This window comes from Armigeres subalbatus, chromosome 3 (genome assembly GCF_024139115.2).
Source record: "Armigeres subalbatus isolate Guangzhou_Male chromosome 3, GZ_Asu_2, whole genome shotgun sequence".
Classification (NCBI taxonomy): Eukaryota; Metazoa; Arthropoda; class Insecta; order Diptera; family Culicidae; genus Armigeres; species Armigeres subalbatus.
The window spans coordinates 369,826,358-369,849,166 of record NC_085141.1 but is presented as its reverse complement, the minus strand read 5'-3'; the positions used below and the strand labels follow the sequence as shown (position 1 = coordinate 369,849,166).

Genomic DNA, 22,809 nt, shown 5'->3' with positions numbered 1-22,809 from the left:
GAACCAACAGATGAAGTTTGGGACTAACATCATCTTCAATGTGTAAGAACTGGTGACCCAAAAATAAGCAATACCAGCGCCGGCCGTGTCCGAATGCAGGTCAATTAGGGAATAGGTAGGAAATTGTTGACGTGATGCTCGCTTTGATAGAAGCCGACGAGTCATCTGCACTTCCACGAGAAATCACTGGGATGTTGGATATATGGGGTAGGGCGTGTAGCAGGGTTCGCTTTGGTAAACGGTCTGCTGTGTATAGCGTGTAGTTTGATTTAAAACAAAAACAATCGAATGTACTCCCCCGCACAATGCAGAACAAAATTTCGGTGACCAGCCGATCGTTTTGCTTTCCGCACAAAGCAAAACTAAGTTTCGACGACCGGCCGATCGCTCTGCTTACTGGAGAAATACGACTGGACAAGAAACAAATTATCACTTTCTGATTAATTTACTCACTCGCACAATGCAGAACACAATTTCGGTGACCAGCCGATCATTTTGCTTTCCGCACAAAGCAAAACTAAATTTCGACGACCGGCCGATCGAACTGCTTATTGGAGAATCTTGGTAAACGGTGTGCAAGGTGTAGTGAAGCAAAAAAAAACATTCGAACACGCACTAATTATTTTAGTTTTCAACCGACTGCACAACACAAAGCAGAACAAAGCGATCCACCTTCCGCGAACATTCGGCATGCTTAGCGAAAACACATTGAACGAGCACTGATTAATTTATGTTCCGATCGACTGCAGAAAGTAGAAAAACGATCCGATTTCCGCGAACGTTCTGCGTGCTATACGAAAACAAGATCAAATTCGCACTAATCAACTTAATTTCTGACCAATTGCACAAAGCAGAACAAACCGATCAGATGCAAACAAAATTAAGCGCGCAAGGATTGTGATAAATTTGAAACATTTTTTTGGCACTATTTGACTTTATTGATTTACTGACATAACGAAAGATAAGTTCGGAATTACACCCAACTGTCAGACCCTCCAACAATTCCTTACAAGAACTCACAAGCCTGTACAAGAACTGGGCATCTGCGAAACCGCTAGACTCTCACACAAAATGTAAGCTCACAATCAAATATTGTAACAAAAGCTTGAAAAGCTGTAAGGTCCCATACAATACTTGTATGGGAATCCAGCACCGTCGCATACGCCCAGGTCCCATACAGACAGGCTCCTCCACAGAACTGCTAGAAAATCCAGCAATCACAGGATGAGTGTTAGTAATTACAGAAACTAGATCTCACTGACAATGTTTCTATTAAACCTATGGACAGGAGCAGATAGAAATCTAGCATGATTTTTGAAAACGTCGCATGTCCAAAAGAGAGACTCTCTTTCATTACGCTCTCTTTCTCTAATATCAAAGCTAGTTTTGCATTTATTACAATGTTTTCACCTCAGCACGCTAGACAAAGCTATTTTCTTCAGAACTATGTGAAAAAATCCGATGTATATGTTAGTATGGCTTCGTAATAATCGAAAGAGAAAGTAAACAAAGAGAGCCCCTCTTTCGGACTCACGACGCACGGTGCCCCCCGATGCGAATATTATTTCACTTTCATGAACCTCCGTGGTTTTCTCACGAAAAGAAAGCTTAGAGCACCAGGAAAAGGATACGGGGTGTTTTAAAATCTTTCATCGGTGAAATTTTGAATACGCCCTATTTTAAAATTGTATGGGTTTTCCCATATACATACATGTTAGCTGCAAACTATAAATATATAGTGCTTACCTTTTCAATAGTAATTAAATCAAGTATTGTTAAAATGCCAGTAGCAATACGAAATCTTCCAAATAAATGAATGTTCTTCGACATTCATGTAATGTGTCCAGCCCACGTAGGTCTGTCATACATTAAGATTGGTCGAACTATGAATCTGATGGAACAACAGTGCTGAACGCGTAAGTTTTTGCTCTTAATTGCACAGTTTACTCTCCAGATTAGACAATCCAATGTTTTCAAGGGAATAAACCCATACGTCAAGACATGTTATAATATTCAGTAAGTGACAAGGTAAGTGATATGTTCCCAATAGTCATGAACATCGATCACGAAAAGCGCCGCAACTTAGTTTGCGTGCTATGCTTGGAAAGGAAATCCTAATAAAAGATGTGTGCAAATGCCAATTCACTATTGCATTATCATGATAAATTCAACGAATTTTATTGGATAATAGGTATTGTTAGAAAAGTGTCACATGTAAACATAATTAATTAAAACAAGCATAGAATATTCGCTTTCCTAATGCATCAGTAATTGTCTGGGCACAGAGATGTAAAATTGAATGATTATAATAAAAACAAATTACTGGTTACAAAAACCTACACGGACAGATAAATCAACCCAAAACTTGAGTTCAAAATATTTACTGATGAGAATATCGCGACAAAATTTTCTCAAAATTTGGGCATTTTTCCCTTTCTTTCTAATTATTGTTGATAAAACGAGAGCAAGATGCAAGCGTCTCGCCGGGGTAGTTCGGCCTAACAACCCAAATTTTGAGTATATTTCTCGCTTAACTTTTCAAAAGGTCCTAAGTAACATTTTTTTCATGAATTAATTTGAATACAGCAATCAATCGCTTAAATGTTGTTCTGTTGATTGCGCTATTCAAATTAATTCATGAAAAAATGTTACTTAGGTCCTTTTGAAAAGTTAAGCGAGATTTGATATTCTACATATTAATGAGTAAATAACTTTCTCCGTGTATTAGAATTAGCCATAGCAGGAAAGCAGCTGAGTAATAAACGCTAAAAATAAGAATAATGAGGAAATTGTTCGCTTTTGGACAAATTTTAGAATGATTGAAATGCGATATTTTCAGTGTTAAACAAGAGAACTTGCTAAGCTAACCGTGTACCGATTGCATAGGTATTAAGCCTTTTGTTAGATTATTGTAACCAGTGACTTGTTTTATTATAATCATACAATTTTGCATATCTGTGCTCAGGCTTTAACAATTGCTGATGCATTATGAAAGTGGATATTTTATGCTTGTTTTAATTTATTAATTTACCATGATAATGCAATAGTGAAATGGCATTTGCACACATATTTTATTAGGATTTGCTTTCCAAACACAGAACGCAAACTAAGTTGCAACGCTTTTCGTGATCGATTTTCATGACTATTGGGAACATATCACTTACTCAATATCATAACATGTCTTGACATATTGGTTTATTACCATGAACACATTGGATTGTCTATTCTGGAGAGTAAACTGTGCAAATAAGAGCAAAAACGTACGCGTTGAGCAGTGTTGTTCCATCAATTTTATAGTTCGATCAATCTAAATGTATGACCGACCTACGTGGGCTGGACACATTACCCGAATGTCGAAGAACATTCATTTATTTGGAAGATTTCGTATTGCTACTGGCACTTCAACAATACTTGATTTAATTACTATTGAAAAGTAGATCACTATATCTCGGGTACTTATTCAAAAGGACGTATGTGATTTTGTAAACAAAGATTCAAACGTCGATTTGTCCAATCTGATGGCACTCCCACGCAAACCAACATCACCAACAGGTAGCCGAAGGCTTCCCCTACCTGTCTGTGGTGATGGTTTGCGTGGGAGTGCTATCAGATTCGTCAAATCGACGTTTGAATCTTTGTTTACAAAATCACATACGTCCTTTTGAATAAGTACCCGAGATATACTTATTTAGATTTTGCAGCTAACATGTATGTAGGATGGGAAAAACCATACAATTTTAAAATAGGGCGTATTCAAAATTTCACCGATGAAAGATTTTAAAACACCCCGTATCCTTGTCCTGGTGCTCTAAGCTTTCTTTTCGTGAGAAAACCACGGAGGTTCATGAAAGTGCGATAATATTCGCGTCTGGGGGCACCGTGCGACGCTTTCAAAAATCGCGCCTTAAATGGTCTTAGCCAACGCAAAGTCGCATATGCAAGTGAACAAGTGTCCAAAGTGAAGACGATATAGGCGCATATCTCCATTTGACCACATGCAAAGTGTACTATATGGTATCCACTCCAGACACGCATCAGTCAATAACGACATACGACCCTGCGTCTGCACAATCCCACTCAACTCCACCACTCAACCGCACCCTGACAGACACGTACCTCGACCCCAACAGCAAGGTCGTCCTCAGTGTCTCGCACTTGACTCGACTCGACAAGTCGAGTCAAGCACGAGACACCGAAGACGACCCCACCGCCGAGGCCGAAACACGCATCCGCCAAGGCACAATCAAGTGGCGGAACCAATTGAGACTGCACAAACTCGTCCTATGACAAGTGAAGACATTCCACTAAAAAGCCCAAAATAATTGCCTTAACATTTCTAGGATTTTTTAAAGAACTCTCCAAAAATGAAAACTAGGAATAGCTCCCGAAGAACATGTTATCCGTTCCGAATTTCCTTCCCTTCCCCTGTGAGTCCTGTGCTAATTTGGAACGGATCGAATTAGCAATGTATGAAATATTCGATCATGTGTTAGATATTTTTGTTTGCGCTTACCTTGATGTTGACCATTATGAAATTGTCCGCTGTCTAGCTCTTACATGAATAATGAAGATTGGTCCTGTGTTGCAAGGCCCACAAGGATTCTTACCGTCAGTATGCTGTTCGTGCATGTTAAGCAGCGTTTGATCCGTCGTTTAGCTCACCCGATGAATTAATCGATTACAAGCGGAAGTCGTCGCACCACCAGCATATAGTTTCTGCTTCACAATCTGGCAGGGTTAAGATCGACTTGTGCGTGCATCGAGAGATTGAAAATTAACAATGGGAAGAGGTTTTGATCGGCATTGAAAACGGCTTGAGTTTTCCATAGCTTTTGGGATTACTTTCAGCCAGTTCACCATTTCGACACTGGAAGGTTCTGGTCGATCTCACTTTAAGAGGCTGCATCAATGCAGGACGGGTTCCAACTGACATTTGCAGTAACGTTACTGGAGGCATTCCGGTCAACTTCTGGTTAGTTGCCAAGGAGACTCCGGCTAGCATCGAAGATGGGAAAAAGATATTTTTCCGTAACAAAACCTAGACTTCGCTTGGCACCGTTTTTGCTTTGCTCAGCTTATCCTTAAATCTTTTTCCAGCAACATCCTGTCAAGTCCAGTCCAAAACCCAAAAGGTCGAAGGGACAAAAGGTCGAAACAAAAAATCTGAGTCAAAAGGTCGAAAGGACAAAAGGTCGAAGGGTCAAAATGTCGTCAAAAGGTCGAAACAAAAAATCTGAGTCAAAAGGTCGAAGGTCAAAAGGTCGAAAGGTCGAAGGGACAAAAGGTCGAAACAAAAAATCTGAGTCAAAAGGTCGAAAGTAAAAACGTCGAAGGACAAAAGGTCGAAAGTAAAAAGGTCAAAGGACAAAAGGTCGAAAGTAAAAAGGTCGAAAGAACAAAAGATAGAAATTGTTGTTGTTGGACAAAAGGTCGAAGGCCAAAAACACGAAGATAAAAAACTCGAAGGTCGAGTGCCAGGTCGAGGTCTGTAAACATTTATGTTTTCCTGATAATATTTCAGTGTTGAATTATTCCTTCTTTTAGTCATGGGCCGTTCTTTCGAGATTCGCATATTTATATTTTTTTGTATTTCACCTGATTATATTTTATTGTTGGTTTTCTTCTTCTTTTAATCAAAGGCTTGTTATTCGAGTTTCGCACATTAATATTTATTTGTGTTTAACCTTATTTTCTTTCGAGTTTCGCATTTTTATACCAAAAACACTTGAAAACTTTTCATTCTAGAATTTTTCTTTTTTTAAAACATAGGGTATTCTTCAGAGTGTATTGTCAAATAAATATTTTTATCAAAGTATTGCTAGGCTTTATTAACTTTAATTATAATTCCTAAAAATACTTCTTCAAAATTATAATTCAAAGTTATATGATTTTAGCTTAACATACCATCTTCTAATGGTACGAGACGAGAAAGTCTCGTTTATAAAGACACAAAAAATCTTCTAATGTAAGTATTTTTAATTTTATGTGCTCAAAAGATGATACGTTTTTGTTCACAAAATTTGTTTTTAAGTAACTATAAACGAATACAGTCGAGATTCGCTGGTTGGGATTTTAATACTTGGGTCACTTTTTAGTTGGGACTCCGCTGGTTGTGTCATGGCTCAACTAAAAAGCAACCGTACATCAAAATTCAATGTTAACACGGAAAACGGGATTGGGCGTCACTGGACATCATTTGTGATGTTCAAGTCGAAACACACTTGTTCAAATGGCTGTCAGTTGGCCATACTAAAAAACCTTATTCGTTACTTGGGTCGAGGTCGTGGCCCAACCAGCGAATCGCGACTGTCTACACCCAGGTTTTTTTTACACGGTTTGGTGTTGGCGTCAATGATATTAGAAACCGTTACGTTACGCTGTAAGGTTGGGAGAGGTATGGAATTGCCAAAATTTGCGTTAGGGAATATTCATTAATTACGTAGCGCAAAAATAGGGTATTTTCAACTCTTCTCTTTATGTCTCACTTTTTGTAAGAAACATCTAAAAATGTTGTATGGATCGTCACACTTCGCTCAACCCCCCTCCCCTCTAAGCGTTATGTACTCTATGGACGCTCACCCCTCCCTCTAAGCGTTACGTACTCTATGGACGCTCACCCCCCCCCTCTAAGCGTTACGTACTCTATGGACGCTCCCTTACGTGATTTGTGAACGTTTGTGTTTCATTTTGAACCGTCTAAGACGAATTAAGTACTGTCCATTTAATTCCACCAGTCAATTTTCGTTATCTTTGCAGATACGTATTTCGACCACAACTGTGTGGTCGTCTTCAGGGTTTAATGCATTCCACTAAAAACGAGCTTAATATATTTTTCTTCATTTTGAAGTCAACTAGTAACCCTCTAACTAACGCCTTCAAACGAGAAACTTTCATATTTTTTTATTTTTTTATTGTTCGGATTTCAAAATTGATTTTTTGACCTGTTATTTTTTCAACCTTCTTTTCCTTCAACCTTTTGTCCTTTCATTTTTTTTAACATTCGACCTTTTTTCCTTTCAATTTTTTGACTTTCGACCTTTTTTTCGACCTTTTATCCTTTCGACCTTTTGTCCTTTCGACATTTTATCCTTTCGACGTTTTATCCTTTCGGCCTTTTGTCCTCTCTACATTTTGTCCTTCGACCTTTTCACACATAGATTCCTCCCACGAGTGTTGCCCAAATTGGAACTCATCATTTGGCCTGGGTTCAGCGAAACCGCACCAAGCGTTATTTTGACTGACTTGTGCTATTCATTCGTACATTTGTTGCTGGATATCCTCAGTTATAGGGTGGAAGAATATCCGATACGATTTGTGATCAATTGGATCTGCTGCGCAAAAACATGTGCAAGAAAATGATTGGCGCTTGATGCGATTAGCCAGAACTCCGACCATTTGCAAAAGGTTTTCAAGAACTAGTTCTCTAAGGATTGTTCGGATAAAGAGCTAAATATACGACATATTCTTGACATATATATGATTGTTTATTTCAGCTTTTGCTTCGTGTTCATCGAATAGACAGTACAAACATAAAAAATAATCACAGAATATAAAACATATGTTACATTGAGGCTCACGCATATGCAAACTAAAGTAATCTTAGTCAGAAAATAATTATTGTACCATAAGGAAAACAGACCATCATAGTTTTGCTTCCTAAGAAGTTTTTAGTTTCCATAGTCCACTTCTGTGTACCAGCCCCCTCAGCATCGTCATTCATTAGCCCCCTCCCTTCCATTTCTTAAAAAAAAATCGAGCTCATTTTCAGTCGACAGATAAAGGAACAATATACTGTAGCGCAACTTCGCCTACAAGCTAGCTAGTGACAGGGTGAGGGCTGCAGTTCAGAACCCAGCACAAATTTCCTGCTGCTAGGATCAAACTTGATAAACTTCTCCTAACCTAATCATAGACGGACTCACGCAAAGTAGTTTCGACTAATAAAGCTACAATGGTATAAAGCTGAATCGACTTTTTATTTTTTTCAAAGAAAGACATTTAGCTGTTGTAAATCTTTTTCTTATTATTTTCTTTTTTCAACTGCTCAACAAACGAAAAATTCAAAAACTAGTGACTGAACGGCAAAGTGTGATGGTGATGTATGAATAAATTATGCGCATTTTGATTTTAATAAATAACTGAGCTGCCAATTCGTAGGGTGACCTACTTTTTAACTATTGCAGCAACGTGATCAAAATATCTAACGCTGTTGCTCGGATGATGGGAATTATCTACAAAAAGCAGTAATCAAGACCTTTGTAGCCTCCTAGTGTACTTTCCTAGCGATTTTGTTTTGCTGTTTAGTTGCCCTAAAAGTATGAGTTTAAGTTATATGCCCTAATAATAAAAGTAGTTTGCGAATATCAGTACGGATCTACAGTCTACATATAACTTTTATTTTATCAATTTGATGAACTCCACAATTTAGTTTCATATCTCCTAATAAGGTTAGCGTTAGGAATGTTTGATTTTCGACGATGCTTGTATTTGATGGAGATGATCATTTACCCATTCAAGGTGCTACTGATGTGCAATGTTTCGAAAGGGACTACCGATCTACGATGTTTCTAGATGTTCTTCTAATAAAAATTCATTACTGCAGGATTGTAGTTATAATTTCATTCATTTGAACAAATATTATAAAATGAGATTCAAATAGATTGTTTTAAGTGGAATTGGCATAGTTTGTATTTTAAATTCTCATATTAATGAAGTATCCGATCGCTGTTTCCAACAGTTAGTTTGACCCTTTTTTTGCTTGTCATAAGACGAGTTAGTACAATCCCATTGAATTCCACCACTTAATTGTATCTTGACAGATACGTATTTCGACCTCAAATGTAAGGCCGTCTTCAGTGTCTCGTACTTGACTCGACTCGAGTCGAGTCAAGTACGAGACACAAGGATGTTTTCGATCATTTAGTAATCTGCGTTCAATCATTTAGTAGTTTGTCAATAACACATTCCAGAGGCTAGATTTCAAAATGTGTAGTATGGTGGACTGCTAATTCAAAGGTTTATCTACAACTCTGCCTAACAGTTCGATGTTTCAATTATACTGGTAATAGAGCTATAGAGCTAGTAGCAGTAGCTTATACTGAATGATTGGAATTTTGTTATCATTTGGTATAAGTCACTGCAACTAACACTGTAACTCCTTCAATGGTGGAATTGAAACATCGATATATTAGGCAGATATATAGAAAAACCTTCGCATCAGAAGTCCACCGTATAACACATTTTGGAATTCAGCCTCTGGAATGAGTTATAGACAAACTACTAAATGATCGAACGCAGATTACTAAATGATCGATAACATCCTTGACGAGACACTGAAGACGGCCTTACATTTGAGGTCGAAATACGTATCTGTCAAGATACAATTAAGTGGTGGAATTCAATGGGATTGTACTAACTCGTCTTATGACAAGTGAAGACATTCCACTAAAAAGCTCAAAATAATTTTCTGATCAGTTAGTTTGAATTAAAAGAAATAATATGCGGTACGATTCAAAACAAAAATAGATTACTGGTCTTGTTGATTAGTATGAGCTTTTTGTCTGACTAGTATTTGCCTCTCGGAGTACAACCAGAATTTTTTTTACGCGGTTGGAATTCATTAATTTCTCGGTTAACCTGAACTTTTACAGCTTTTCAAATACCCCCTGAATTTTATTTGATTTTTTGTGAATTTTTTGCTGGGGTTAACTCATTGCTTCATTGACCCTGAAGGTCTTAAACGACCAAAACCAAACCGTGTAAAAAAAACCTGGGTGTACGTAAATGTATTAAAGGTTTGTATGCGACAAATTAAGAATCCAATCAATTTCGAAACATTGCTAAATATTATCAATTAGGTTTTGCTTGAAACGCGCAAAACCAAAAAAATGGTCAGAATCATATGGTGATTTCAAATACTTTTAGATTACGAAAAACGCAACAAATATTGCTTCAAAATGGGAGTAGGTGGTCAAACTATAAATATTCAAAAAGCAGGTCTCAATTTGTTTAGATATGTCCAACCAACGAAATAATAGCGTACTCAATCTACCTATTCTGATGTGTCATCCGATGTTATAAGCCGATACGCCGAAGCAATCGAATATTTCGCTTAAGTTTTCCATAACAATGATTTCCTTATGATCATCAATCAGTCAAAGCATATCTCCAAACTTTGTAGAACTAACACATTTTCTTTCTTTAATTCCTGTCGTCTTTCATTTATAAACAAATTGTATCTGAATGTCTATGTGCACTCTTGGACATTGTTTAATGTATACAGTTTTGTTCAAGCCTGGTAGCGCAAAGTGCTCTCTATAAAAAAAATCAAAACAATTCGTTCAGTGGAATTTCAAGAAATGAAAAAATCTTATCATTAGTACACTTATCGTTAGTTGGTAGGTAATCGAAGGTTTCGTGTAAAAGCTGGTGGCAAAATAGAAAAACAGTTCATACCAATATCGGTACATATGAATGCCGTGCAGCGGTTCTTGTTCTCATGTGTGCATGGTAGGTATGTTAGTAACAGATTCACTCGCATAATGTTCAACAGTTCGGTGTTTCTTCAATATTATTTATGAGTTCAATTAAATGCATTTCATTCATAACACTTGTTAATTCATGCCGTGCAGCACGGTTTGCTTTTTGGTGGATTTACATACCCAGGGGTATTGTAGATTGCGGTTACTCAAAGTCGCGTAGATAGTCGATGAGGATGACTTTTAGGTACCTACTAGAACGTTTCGATCGTTACGAGAGTACACCTTCTTGAGGATTCTGTTCGTTAGAATTTTATGATCAGTCGTATAAGCTCGCAGAGGCACACGAGTTTAGAAGGGCATAGTTTAAGCAATCTACGACAAAATGGATTGGAATGTAACGATAACTTCACGTGATTACTTGGAATCTCGAATGCAAATTAACTTACCGATTCGATTTCACTATTATCTTCGCTGCCGGTCGCTTCCGTTGGATCACCCATTGCTACCCGGGCGTACTCGTCTGTATCGATGCTCTTGCAGAAGTAGATGGCATATTTTAGCTTCTCTTGAAGAACAGCCTGCAAATAACGAGAAAGGCTGTCATTCTTCTGAAATTCCAAATTATTCAACAGTTGAATTTTACTCTTATCAACCAATTATTTCAGTCTCTTTAAATTGTGTTATGGGACGTAACTTTGAGAACATGAAGCTAAGTTATCTATTTTTAAGGTCGAAATAAATAGTAAGACTCCTCCGAATTCTGTAGATTTTACTCTGAAACACCTTTATGATGCCTTGTCTTTGATAACCATCCCTCTTAAGAATAATGTGAATATAATGTTCACTGAAGTCATCTATCTTGCCGCTTTCCCCTACGTTTGCCGATAGTACACCAAAAACCCCGTTTATGGCAATGAGGAAGATGGTTACTTCCAGTTACACTCCAGTTTCTTCAGTGAATTCGTTGAATGCGGTGCCGCCGATCAGCACCTAAAAGGTCTGTCCGGCGAGACAATTTTTAATAAAGGCAGACTTGTTGCCGATAATACCCCATTTCTGGAGTTTTCGGAGGACCAGGGGCGTTCTGTCCTACTGAAGACGTTAGCTATGTCTACTGAAACCAGGTCAACATACTTGCCATCAACAAACGTGCTTGTGCCGTATCCGCTAGTGTTGTTGACCGAACCAAACCGAACCTTCTGTCAGCTTCCAGCTTCTCTCTAAGTCAGCGGTATTATCTCAACGGTCTTCGGAGCACCAGGGTCTAAGGAAATTGAATTCGGTATTTCCGAATGTCATTGATCCAGCAGATGGTCTTTAAATACCGGAGAGAGCCGTTTCAACTTGGATAACATCAACTTATCCGGCCCGGAAGGGTTCCCATTGAACTTTACAAGCGCATGAACTAACGCACTTGCTAAAACTGATTGGTTCAAGAGGTGGTCCGCGGAAAGAGTTGGACCACGAGTAGCGATCGTTCGTTGGAACTCGGCCGGGTATTTTGAGGTGGCCATCAGGGAGGAGACGTATTTGTCGAGCGCGTTGGCAACCTGTGCAGAGTCGGAGATCGTTCGGCTGCCCAGGTAAAGGTGAATGAGAACCACCCTTGATCTGCCGCTTATTGCATTTATTGGACTCCACAGTTCTGCAGCGGTCTGCGTTGGGTTGATGCTGTCGAGAAACTCCTCCAACCACTTGGTTTTTGCCTACGTCATGACTATCTTATATTAACTGTGTTTCTCTTTGTAGTTTTCCAGGGTATCTTGCCTGAGGGGGTGGTCAGTACTGAGCCAGGCTAAAGGTTTCAAGTCCTTCCGCTTGGCTTTGACTACACGTCGAGTTTCCTCGATCTACCATTTGAGAGCTCGACGGCGGTCACTACCGTGAATTCATCGTAGGTTTTCTTTTGTTCTTTGTCCCTTGATGGCACTGGGTCGACGATCAGACGCCCATAAATTTTGGAGGGGAATATAGCAGAGGGGCAATCACATCGAGATAACAAACTTGAGTGAGTTTTATTCATTCTTCTTTTCATTCATTCCACTTCATTCATTCAGAACCATTTACACTTTCAGTCCCTCGCGCTCTCACTGAATTGCGCGATGCTGAATGGCGCAGTGCTGCCATCACTCCTCCTCATCGCGCAGAGATCGTAGACCAATTCCAAATTCATTCAGCGGCTTGGTGAGTAGATCCGCCAACATATCCGCCGATGGGCAATAAGTCACATTGATGTCGTGTTTCTCTGCCAAATCCTTCACGAAGTGATAATATTTGGTATCTACGTGTTTGGAACGGTTCAGTCCTGTATTCTGGTCCAACATTTTGATGCAACTTTGGTTGTCTTCAAAAATCTGCAGTGGCTCTCCGAAGTCCTTCAATAGCTTTTTAAGCCAAAGCAGCTCCCGGCAACTTTCAGCCAATGAGATGTACTCCGCCTCGGTCGATGAAAGTGCCACGCATTGTTGCTTTCTGGCACACCACGAAATCGTGCCACCACCCAAACGGAACAGGTAGCCCGAATTCGATTTACGGTCCTTCACATTTCCGACCCAGTCCGCGTCCGCATACCCTAGAGGTTCTCCTTCGTTGGCACCCAATTTCAGCTTCAATTCGCTTGTTTCCCTCAGGTAGCACAGCACTCTCTTTGCCTCTTTTTGCAATCGCTAGAACTGGAAATGGACTTCCATACCGTTTCCATTTCTAATCCTATACCTTCAACTTGAATATTCTAGCAGTAATCTGCTAGAATTGGAAATGAACTATAAAGCTCGTTTCCTACATCCAATTAGAAATTCCATCAGTTGCTTTCTCCTATCTATTACATTGGCAGCTCGTTAACCAAGACGGACCTCCGCCTCTTGAACCTAACCCAAAAATTCCAACAAATTCCGCATGAACTCGTGGCAAGTGCAGAGGTATATTCGGCTTGCATCATCATTTCCTCCCCTTCCCTACATTGACTTGCATTCTGACGTGGCAGGCGCCAGTATGACCTAACAAATGAGATCACCAGTACTTGTACATTGAAGATGTGTGCTAGTCCCAAGCAAACATCTGTTGGTTCCCTGTGCAAGAACAGCTGATCTGGTCATAATGGAGTAGCAACTACGAGCAGTCAATCAAGCTCAAGCTCAAGCTCAGTGAGATGGATATCGGGACATTTCCCCTATTTATTGTTTTCTTTGTTTGAGTTTTCGAGAAACTTGTAGCAGAAACATTATGACAGAAACATTTTTTTTTGCCATTCGGTTGGCCATAGTGCATGAAGTTCAACATAAACATTGTGCTCTTGTATAATCCCATTATAAACCTATAAAAAACCACTAAGTTTTATGGAGGTTATGCGTAAGACAAGTCTATGACCAAAATATCCGGTTTTATTACAGTTTTCAGTTTTGGTTTTTTGGAGTGCTCAAGAAGTTTTTGACATTTGTGGTTTTATTAGACGTTTTATTATGATTTTTGAGATAGCTATAAGTCTTCAAACAAAGCTAATCTTGCAGCATTGAACAAAGCAGCGATAAAACCGTCAAAAAACTTAAATAAATCCATGAAGCCTTGAAATTGTTACTTGGGTATGGCAATATCTGACCGGGTATTGACGGATAAATACAGCAAACCGCTGACGAGGCTCTGGAACTTTTCGTTGTTCGGCAGACACTCCGACTCCTCCTTTCGCTGTAAATATCCGACATCCATTAGAATTCGTGATCCTTTGGTTTCCGTCAGTCCAAACTGTCCAACCAACTTGTCGTTGTTATCTGGAACTCTCCTGCCAAAGCCTTCACAACTAGTGTTGTGCTGAATCATCATCAAACGATGATGATTGCAATTTTCATGTGAAAACTTTTCACGTGAAAACAGTGGACGAGTTGTCGCCGGCGACAACTTCTCAAAATTTGTACTCAAACGATAATAAACACAGAATTTTCATTCAAACATTGATCTTTACTAATATCAGCTAATTGTCAATAGTCCCGTTATATCTTCTATTTGGCGTTATGGTTTCATGGTAGTAAGAAAAAAGAGTTCATAATGTAACGGTAAATGCTTCAAATCAAGAAACGATTTTCAAACGATTCTTAATCGCTGGCGAGTGTTTATCACTTGATAATTTAAAAGTAAGATCGCAGGTGAGTTTGATTATCCTCGATTTTTTGAAAATTTGATTTTTCCCATCCCTGTTCACAACTCCATTGTACTCCTTGTTGTTGGATTTCACAATCAGCATATCATCCACATAAACTAGGATGTACACTGTGCTGTACATTACGGATACGAGAGGGAATTATTTTTATTAGAAAAAGATGGGCAAAGTAAAAAAATATATAATATGAACTCAAATTGTCCCTATACGAAATTAAATGAAGAGAGAATTGAAAATTATTCAGGCTCCAAGGCCAGACAGGCTTTGTTTGACTTATGGTATAGTGAAAGCGAGTAAAATTTGTGAATAACCGAAGATTGAATTGGGTAAGGTTTTATTTGCTAAATTCTGGTGCACTTTGTAAAGTATTCTGACCGTTGAACAGATATCACCCACCGTTCAACGTGGGTGTTGGTTTAGGAGTGACGGAATCACCCTAACCTGGGCACGCAATAGAATTCCACAGCGTGGAGAAACCAGCCATGTGAAGCTTTTTCCAGCGCCCACACTTTCGTACCATCCAGCCCGTGGCCCACCGTTCACCTTGCCGGTGTTATCGCCAAACTCTCCACATTAGTCAACCAAGCCAACCACCCCGCTCGGCACACCGTGAAAGCTCGACCCACGTGCAAAGTCACCAACTTGCCCTTCGTATACGCTTCTTGAGACTGGTGTGTTTGAGCATTATCAATTCGCCCTGGAGAGAGCCTCAAGCCGGGCCTCTAGATCAGCATCAACAGTCTCTCCAACCCGCTAGTTACCGCTCAGCTTCTGAGACGAGCAGACGTATTTTCGATTGCGCTCTCCGAAAGTCAAGCGATTAAATCCAGTGGTTTATTTTTCACCCGTCCGTGCCGCGTCGCGCTTTAGTGATCCGCGATGAGGCGTGAAAATACTTTTCGTATAGATTACTCGCGCTTCCCTGTGAAGCCGTCTTTTGAGAAGGTGCATAGCTTCTGCAACACAGTTTTAGGACTGAAGAAAGAAGATGTTGTGAGATTCCAGTGTCACCGCGGTGAACAATGTGCGTTCGTCAAGGTTAAAGACCTGACGCTCGCACAAAATATCGTGGACGAACACGACGAAAAACATGAAGTGGACATTGCGGGGAAGAAGCACAAGTTGCGAATAACGATGGAAGATGGAAGTGTTGAAGTGAAGGTGCACGATTTGCCGGAAAACGTTTCCGAAGAGAAGATCATCGAGTTTCTCAGTGCGTTCGGTGAAATGATTTCGCTGCGAGAGTTAACGTGGGGTGATGGCTTTGAGTTTGGTGGGATTCCGCTCGGCATATGGTCGGCGCGTATGCTGGTTCAGCGAAATATCGATTCGTGGGTCACGATCGATGGCCAGCAGGCATACATCGTCTACAAGGGGCAGATTTCCTCATGCAAACACTGCAAAGAGCAAGCCCACACTGGTATATCTTGTGTGCAGAACAAGAAACTGCTGGTCCAGAAGAGCTACGCCAACGTGACGAAACAAGCTGGGCCACGATCACAACCGAAGAAGACGAGCGGCGCGAAACCTTCGATCGTCAAACCGGCTGAACAGCGTACTGTCGCTCCACCACCAGCATCGCTGGAGACTTTTCCCGAGCTGCCTAAGCCAGCGAGTCAGACCGAACTGTCTGGCTCAACAATAATATCAACCAGCCAGCCACCGAGCAACGCACGAATGATGTCCCCAAGCCCGCTACTGCACCTGCAAAGCGCGCGCAGCTCATCGTCGTCGTCACTGCAAACTCAAACATACGGCGCTGACGTAGTCTTGGTCGACTTATTTAAAAAACCTGCGACTCGATCCCAAAGCCGAACCGCCGGTAACGAAACAGATGAGTCGTCAACTTCCACAAGAAGCGTGCGAAGCCGAGGACGTCCACCCGGCAAAAAACAACGTTGCGACGACGGTGACGACGAGCAGGGTGTGGACTCTCTTCCATAAATGGCTCTTACGTCGTACAACCTCGGATCCATCAACATCGGCACAATCACGAACCCCACGAAGCTCAACGCGCTCTGAACCTTTATCAGCAGTCAAAGCCTCGATATCGTGTGTCTACAAGAAGTTGAGAACGAACAGCTTTCCTTGCCTGGCTTTGTCGTTTTCGCAAATGTAGACCATACGAGGAGAGGCACAGCTGTTGCGGTGAAGGAGCACATCCAGGTCACTCACGTGGAGAAGAGTCTGGATAGCCGATTGATCGCACTGCGAGTGCACGACACAACCATCTGCAACGTTTACGCTCCCTCCGGCACTGCGCAGCGAGCGGCCAGAGAAGATTTTTTCAACGGCACGCTGGCGTACTACCTCCGTCACCGCACCACAAATGTCATCCTCGCTGGCGATTTCAACTGCGTACTACGTGCATGCGACTCGTCCAGCCCGAATACAAGCCCATCCTTAAAAGCTGCCGTCCACCAGCTGCAGCTACACGATGCATGGGAAAAGCTATGCCCACGGGATGCAGGCTACACATACATCAATCGGGATGCGCGATCTCGACTTGATCGTATTTACGTTAGTCGGGGACTACGTGACAAATTGCAGTCTGCTTTTACCCATGTCTGCTGCTTTACAGACCATAAAGCGATTACGATAAGACTCTGTCTTCCCCCTCTTGGGCACGAGCCCGGGCGTGGTTTCTGGGCCATTAGACCGCATCTCCTTACCAAAGACAACGTTGCCGAGTTCCAATATAAGTGGCAATACTGGACTAGACAACGTAGAAACTACGGGTCATGGATGGATTGGTGGCTGTCGTACGCTAAGTCCAAGATCAAATCTTTTTTCAAGTGGAAATCTCGAGAATTCTACAAGGAATTCTACGACGCGCATCAGCACCTTTATGCGCAACTACGACTAGCGTACGACGGCTACTATCAGCAACCACAAATGATAACCACCATCAACCGTCTGGAAGGGGAAATGTTGGCCCTACAACGCAACTTCTCGCACATGTTTATGAGAATTAACGAGACGCACGTAGCAGGGGAGCCAATGTCAATGTTCCAGCTGGGGGAAAGACGTAGGAAGAAAACGTTAATTACGCAACTGCAGACAGAAGAAGAAATTGTCGTCGAGCCAAGGGGATCCGTTGTCCATGCATCTACTTGTTTTGTATCTCCATCCACTGGTATGCAGACTAGAGCAAGCGTGTGGGGAGGATCTGGTTGTGGCATATGCGGACGACAACACCGTCGTCGTCACAACGGAGGCACGGATAGAATAATCCGTGAAATATTCAACCGATTCTCTGTTGCAGCCGGCGCAAAATTAAATTTGCGCAAAACAATTGCAATAAATGTTGGATACTGCGAAGGCAACACAATCGATACCCAGTGGCTGCAAACGGCAAACGTAGTCAAAATTCTGGGTATCACTTTCGCAAATTCGATTCGATTGATGACGACGCTGAACTGGAACGTGTTGGTGGGTAAATTTTCTCAACAAATGTGGTTGCAGTCTCATCGTACGATGCCGCTGCACCAGAAGATAATAATGCTGAACACCTTCGGCACTTCCAAATTGTGGTACCTCTCGTCGGTGCTGCCTTCACTAGGAATACACACTGCGGAGATAACGATGGAGAGCGACGATGGAGACGTTCCTGGAGATAAATATTCGCTCGCGTGCCGATCATGTAGTTGGCCAGGAAAAGGGAGCATGGTGGTTTGAACCTACACATTCCGGCTATTAAAAGTCGTAGTCTGGCCACGAACAGACATCTGAAAGAGATTGATTCCCTTCCGTACTATAGATCCCTCCTCTTCCCCGCTGATCCTCGCCCTGCAATTCCAATAGATCATCCCGACATCAGAATAATCCTTACATGCTTATCCCAAATCCCCCAACAAATTCAACATAACTCCTCCGCCGTGCAAATCCACCAACATTTCGTTCAACAAACGGAACGGCCTAAGGTGGAACAAAACAGTCCGATGATCGACTGGCCACTCGCATGGCAAAACATCGCCGTCAAACAGCTGTCTTCAGCCCATCGTTCACAAATGTACTTATTTGTAAATGGAAAAATCGTACATCGGAAGCTACTATACACAATGCAGCGAGTAGCAAATGATAACTGCACCCATTGTGGGAACCAACAACAAGAAACGCTCCAACACAAATTTTGTTCTTGTGCTCATGTCGGCCCGGCGTGGACGGTCCTACAGCAGAGACTAACCGGGCTAATGGATGGATGGAGAAGACTCTCATTCGAAGATTTAGCGAGACCTGCACTGGCAGGTATCAACAAACGAAAACGAGTAGCGATCCTACGAATGTTTATTAATTACATCAATTTTGTTAATTTAAGTAACGATGTTGTAGATGTAAATTCATTGAACTTTCACTTGGACGTTAATTTTTAAATTTGTAAACTATTTTAACTGTTAATGAACTGACAAATAAACTGAATTTTAAACCACAAAAAAAAAGTGGCGCTTAAGCTGTTATATGCTAAGAGCTTCGTTTCATATGTAACGTTCAGGTGAAACTTCCTTCGTTGACCTTTCAGAACGGCGAGGTGTATCTGCAAATTGCTCCTCCTGGACGCGAGACGGCTCCTCCTGGATCAAAATATTATCGTCACCCTGACATGGCACATCGCTTCCACTGGCATCTTCATACACACTCTGGTTACCTGAATCGTCAAATCCGTGTTCCAGCTGCTCCTCATAGAAACCTCGGAAACCTTCTTCATCTTCACCGTCGTCGATGGATTCCGTGTCGGACGCATCCAACTCCTCCTGCTTTTTGGTGCTATTTGGCTTCGCTGGTACCTGCGGCAACTCGACCACATCATCATCAATCGCATCCGGAACCTTCTCTCCCAACTCCAAGAAACGAGCATCTAAAAACGATTTTGTTTGTCTTCAAGTCAATAAAATGCCACGCTTTGTGCTGCTCGAAGTATCCGACGAACGTCATCTTTGTCACCTTCGGCTGTAGCTTTGACCGCTTCTCCATCGGGATGAACACTTACGCCTCCGAACCGAACACCTGGATCATACTCATGTCCGGTTTAGTCCCGCACCGGTAATGCAATCCAGATTCGATGATCATACACCGCACTATCTCCACCAGAGAACAATTCTTGCGCTCCGCAGCTCCGTTCTGCTGTGGCGTTTATGCTGTCGTAAACTGCTGCTGGATACCCTCCTGCTTCAAAAACTTGACCAACTCTGCGCTGTTGTACTCTCTTCCTTGATCCGACCTGATGACCTTCGGTGACCTACCACACTGCGTCTTCATCCAGCGCACGAAATCATGGATAGCATCCACCGTGTCGGACTTCCGTTCCAGCTTGTACTATAGCGGCTGTAGTCGTCGATCAATGACAAAAAATACCGACGACCCCCCGGTGTGGCCGTATTCATTGGCCCACACAAGTCGCTGTGGATCAAATCTAGTACCGCCTTCAACTTCCGCTTCACCTTCTTAGGAAATGGCCGCCGTACCATCTTTCCTTGCAAGCAGGTTTCACAAGAATGGTTAACAGAGCAGCTACGTACCTTAATGCCAGTTGCCAAACCTTTCCGTTCCAGTTCCAGAATAGCTTGAACGTCGTGATGCCCCAGTTTCCTGTGCCACTCGTGGATGCAGCCTTTTGTGTGACACCCGCTCAACCATTTGTAGATGGTAAAGACCTTTGACCGACGGCGCAACCGCCGCAACTCTGTCCCCGTTCGCAACTGTGCAGCCGTTGTTGTCAAAAATAACTCAAGAACCCCCTTCTGCATGAGCCTGCCGACCGACACAAGATTCACATCAAGTTCAGGAACTCTAAGCAAAATCTGTTTTTCGTCCTTAGCTCCCCCGAGACACCAAATCACGCACGATCCGACACCTTTCACTACAGCCCCTATGCCGTCGGCAACCGTCACCGATTTCAGAGTGTCTGAACAATCCAGTCATTTACCGAATACGCACTGGCCATAAACGCAAATGAGTCCGATTCCGATGCCGTGAGCTTGGCCTTTGCTTGCTTTCTCGACTTTTTTCGAATCACTTTGCCCGCTACCGCTCGAACTACCGGCACTCTCGTCTTTCTGCCTCTGCCTCAATTTCGGGCTTCTCGCAATGATAACACACAACATTTTTCTTCTTATCGTCCGCTTTCAAAACAACCGAATCCGCCACCGATGATTCCCGCCGCTTGTGCACTTCGTTCACAATCTTCCCTTTTACAAGCTGCAGCGTCAGCTCATCATCAGCTCGATTCTCCAGCATTGTCGTCAAGGCATCGAACGAACTAGGCAAACTTCGAAACACTAGAACCACCTGAAGATCCTTATCAAGTTTTCTCCCGGCGTTAGCCAGCTTTTCAAACAAATACTCGAATTCCAACAAGTGTTCCTCGATGTTGTCCCCATTGTGATACTGCATGTCGCAAATCCGTTTGAGCAAATACACTTCGGTCGTGAGAGTTTTCTTCTGGTGCTGCTTTTCCAAATTGTCCCACACTTCCTTCGCGGATGTCGTTTTCCGGAAGTGCCCGTGTTGACTTCGGATCAGCAACAAACCGATCGTCGCGCGCGCTTTCTGGTCTCCCTCGTCCCAGGTAGCTAGTTCTGCCGCGTTCGCACCGTTGCAGCCGCCACCGGCTTCACTCCCGGCGACACATACTTCCAAAGTCCTTCTCTCACTAACAAAAACTCGCCTTCCAGTTTCCACGAATCGTAATTATCGTTCGCCAATTTCGCCATACTGATCTTCCACCTCCCCTTTGCACTAACGCAAAATGACTAACTCGAAGGCCCATAACCTTTAGGAGGGGAAAATAGCAGAGAGGCAATCACCGGAGTAGCACACTTGTCACATATCAGTCAATGTGACTCATATGCGACCAAATCCAGTCACATTGGAGTTGTTGCAACCAAAGCGTTCTGAACTTTGCTACTAGGGAAAACACGTCTGGTCAGATCGAACAAACAAACTTGAGTGAGTTTTATTCATTCTTCATTTCATTCATTCCACTTCATTCGTTCAGAACCATTTACCCTTTTAGTCCCTCGCGCTCTCACTGAATGGCGCAGTGCTGCCATCAATAACATAGAGAACAGACAGCCGTACCTCCCTGGCTAACAGACGCTTGGTGAGTTGGGATTGGGCTGGTGCGGTTTGGGTAGGGTCTATTTATGGATACATGCAGCTTTTTATAAAGCTTCAACAGAGCCCACTGTCAAACTCCACTACAACCTAGACAAATCCCTCAACTCGTAAGGGCCTGGGAAGGGCTTGTCCAGCCCTTGGACAGCATTCCTGCTGCCCACAATGCGATAATAACGTAAACGTTTTGAAGAAAAAATATTAATACGATGAAAAGAAACATAGGAATAAACATTAGAAAATCACCAGACTAGGTGATATCTTTCGACTTCCCCTAGTTACTAAATCAACTAAAACAAGACAAAACTCACCTTACACGAATACCTGGGCATCTTGAGCAGGAAGAAACAGGTATAGCTCTCCGGTAGGAAGTGATCCGGTGGATTATACTTGTCCAGTACCTGCAGGACAAAATCTCGTCCACGGAAGTCTGCAATGGTACGGGGAAGCCTCGTTCGGCCCCACACGAACCGTAGGAATAGGGACCGCTCCTGATTGGTGAATTCTTCCATTACTTCCCAGAACCACTGCACCAAAGATGACGTCGACTCCACTCCCTTATAGGTGGCAACAGTTTTAAGTAAACACAGTGGAATATCCGGTGAACCGCAAACCATGGCCTGCAGTTCAGCCGCCGAAAACAGCGATAGCAGCGGCACTGGAATCACCTTGGACATACCGTCACGGACGGCTTTGACTTGTTCGTCGAATTCGTGGATGCGATACTTCAGGGCTAGTTTGACGTACTCGCTGCGATTATCCGGAGTGATTTTCGTGAACCTGCAATCATAAAAGTAAGTGTAATTAGAGTCACATCTACCCACATTCCTTTCGAGCACTCCGCGTACCTTGTTGATAAGGGTACCTCATGACCCTTCGCCGATGGCGTAGAAAACGGAAGCTCCATCGACGTGAAAACCTTCAGATCGTCTTCAATATCCCGAATGTAAAGCAACCCAGTGATGTAATCACGATCAACTTCGGTCAAATCTGACGGACGGAGCACTTCTCCGCACAGCTGCCTCCAAACCGGTTCGGCCAAACTGGAACAACAAACAGACTTTA

At 42.3% G+C, this 22,809-nt stretch overlaps 1 protein-coding gene across 2 annotated transcripts in view; it reads right to left on the bottom strand.

The window, feature by feature from the left end:
• Window positions 1–7,744: 7,744 nt before the first annotated feature.
• Window positions 7,745–22,809, bottom strand: part of LOC134226420 (probable E3 ubiquitin-protein ligase HERC2) — a 69,886-nt gene continuing 54,821 nt past the window's right edge. Inside the window, exons 9-13 of one of the 2 annotated variants that reach the window (XR_009983473.1) lie at window positions 22,593–22,787; window positions 22,056–22,524; window positions 10,928–11,059; window positions 10,662–10,853; window positions 7,745–10,314 (exon numbers count right to left, since the gene is read on the bottom strand). Coding sequence is in view for 1 of the 2 variants with exons in the window: in XM_062707188.1 (XP_062563172.1) it covers window positions 10,845–10,853; window positions 10,928–11,059; window positions 22,056–22,524; window positions 22,593–22,787 (805 nt within the window). In the remaining variant the exon portion in view is untranslated. Of the gene's footprint in view, window positions 10,854–10,927; window positions 11,060–22,055; window positions 22,525–22,592; window positions 22,788–22,809 lie in introns of both variants that reach the window. The other variant, XM_062707188.1, reaches the window with a different exon arrangement.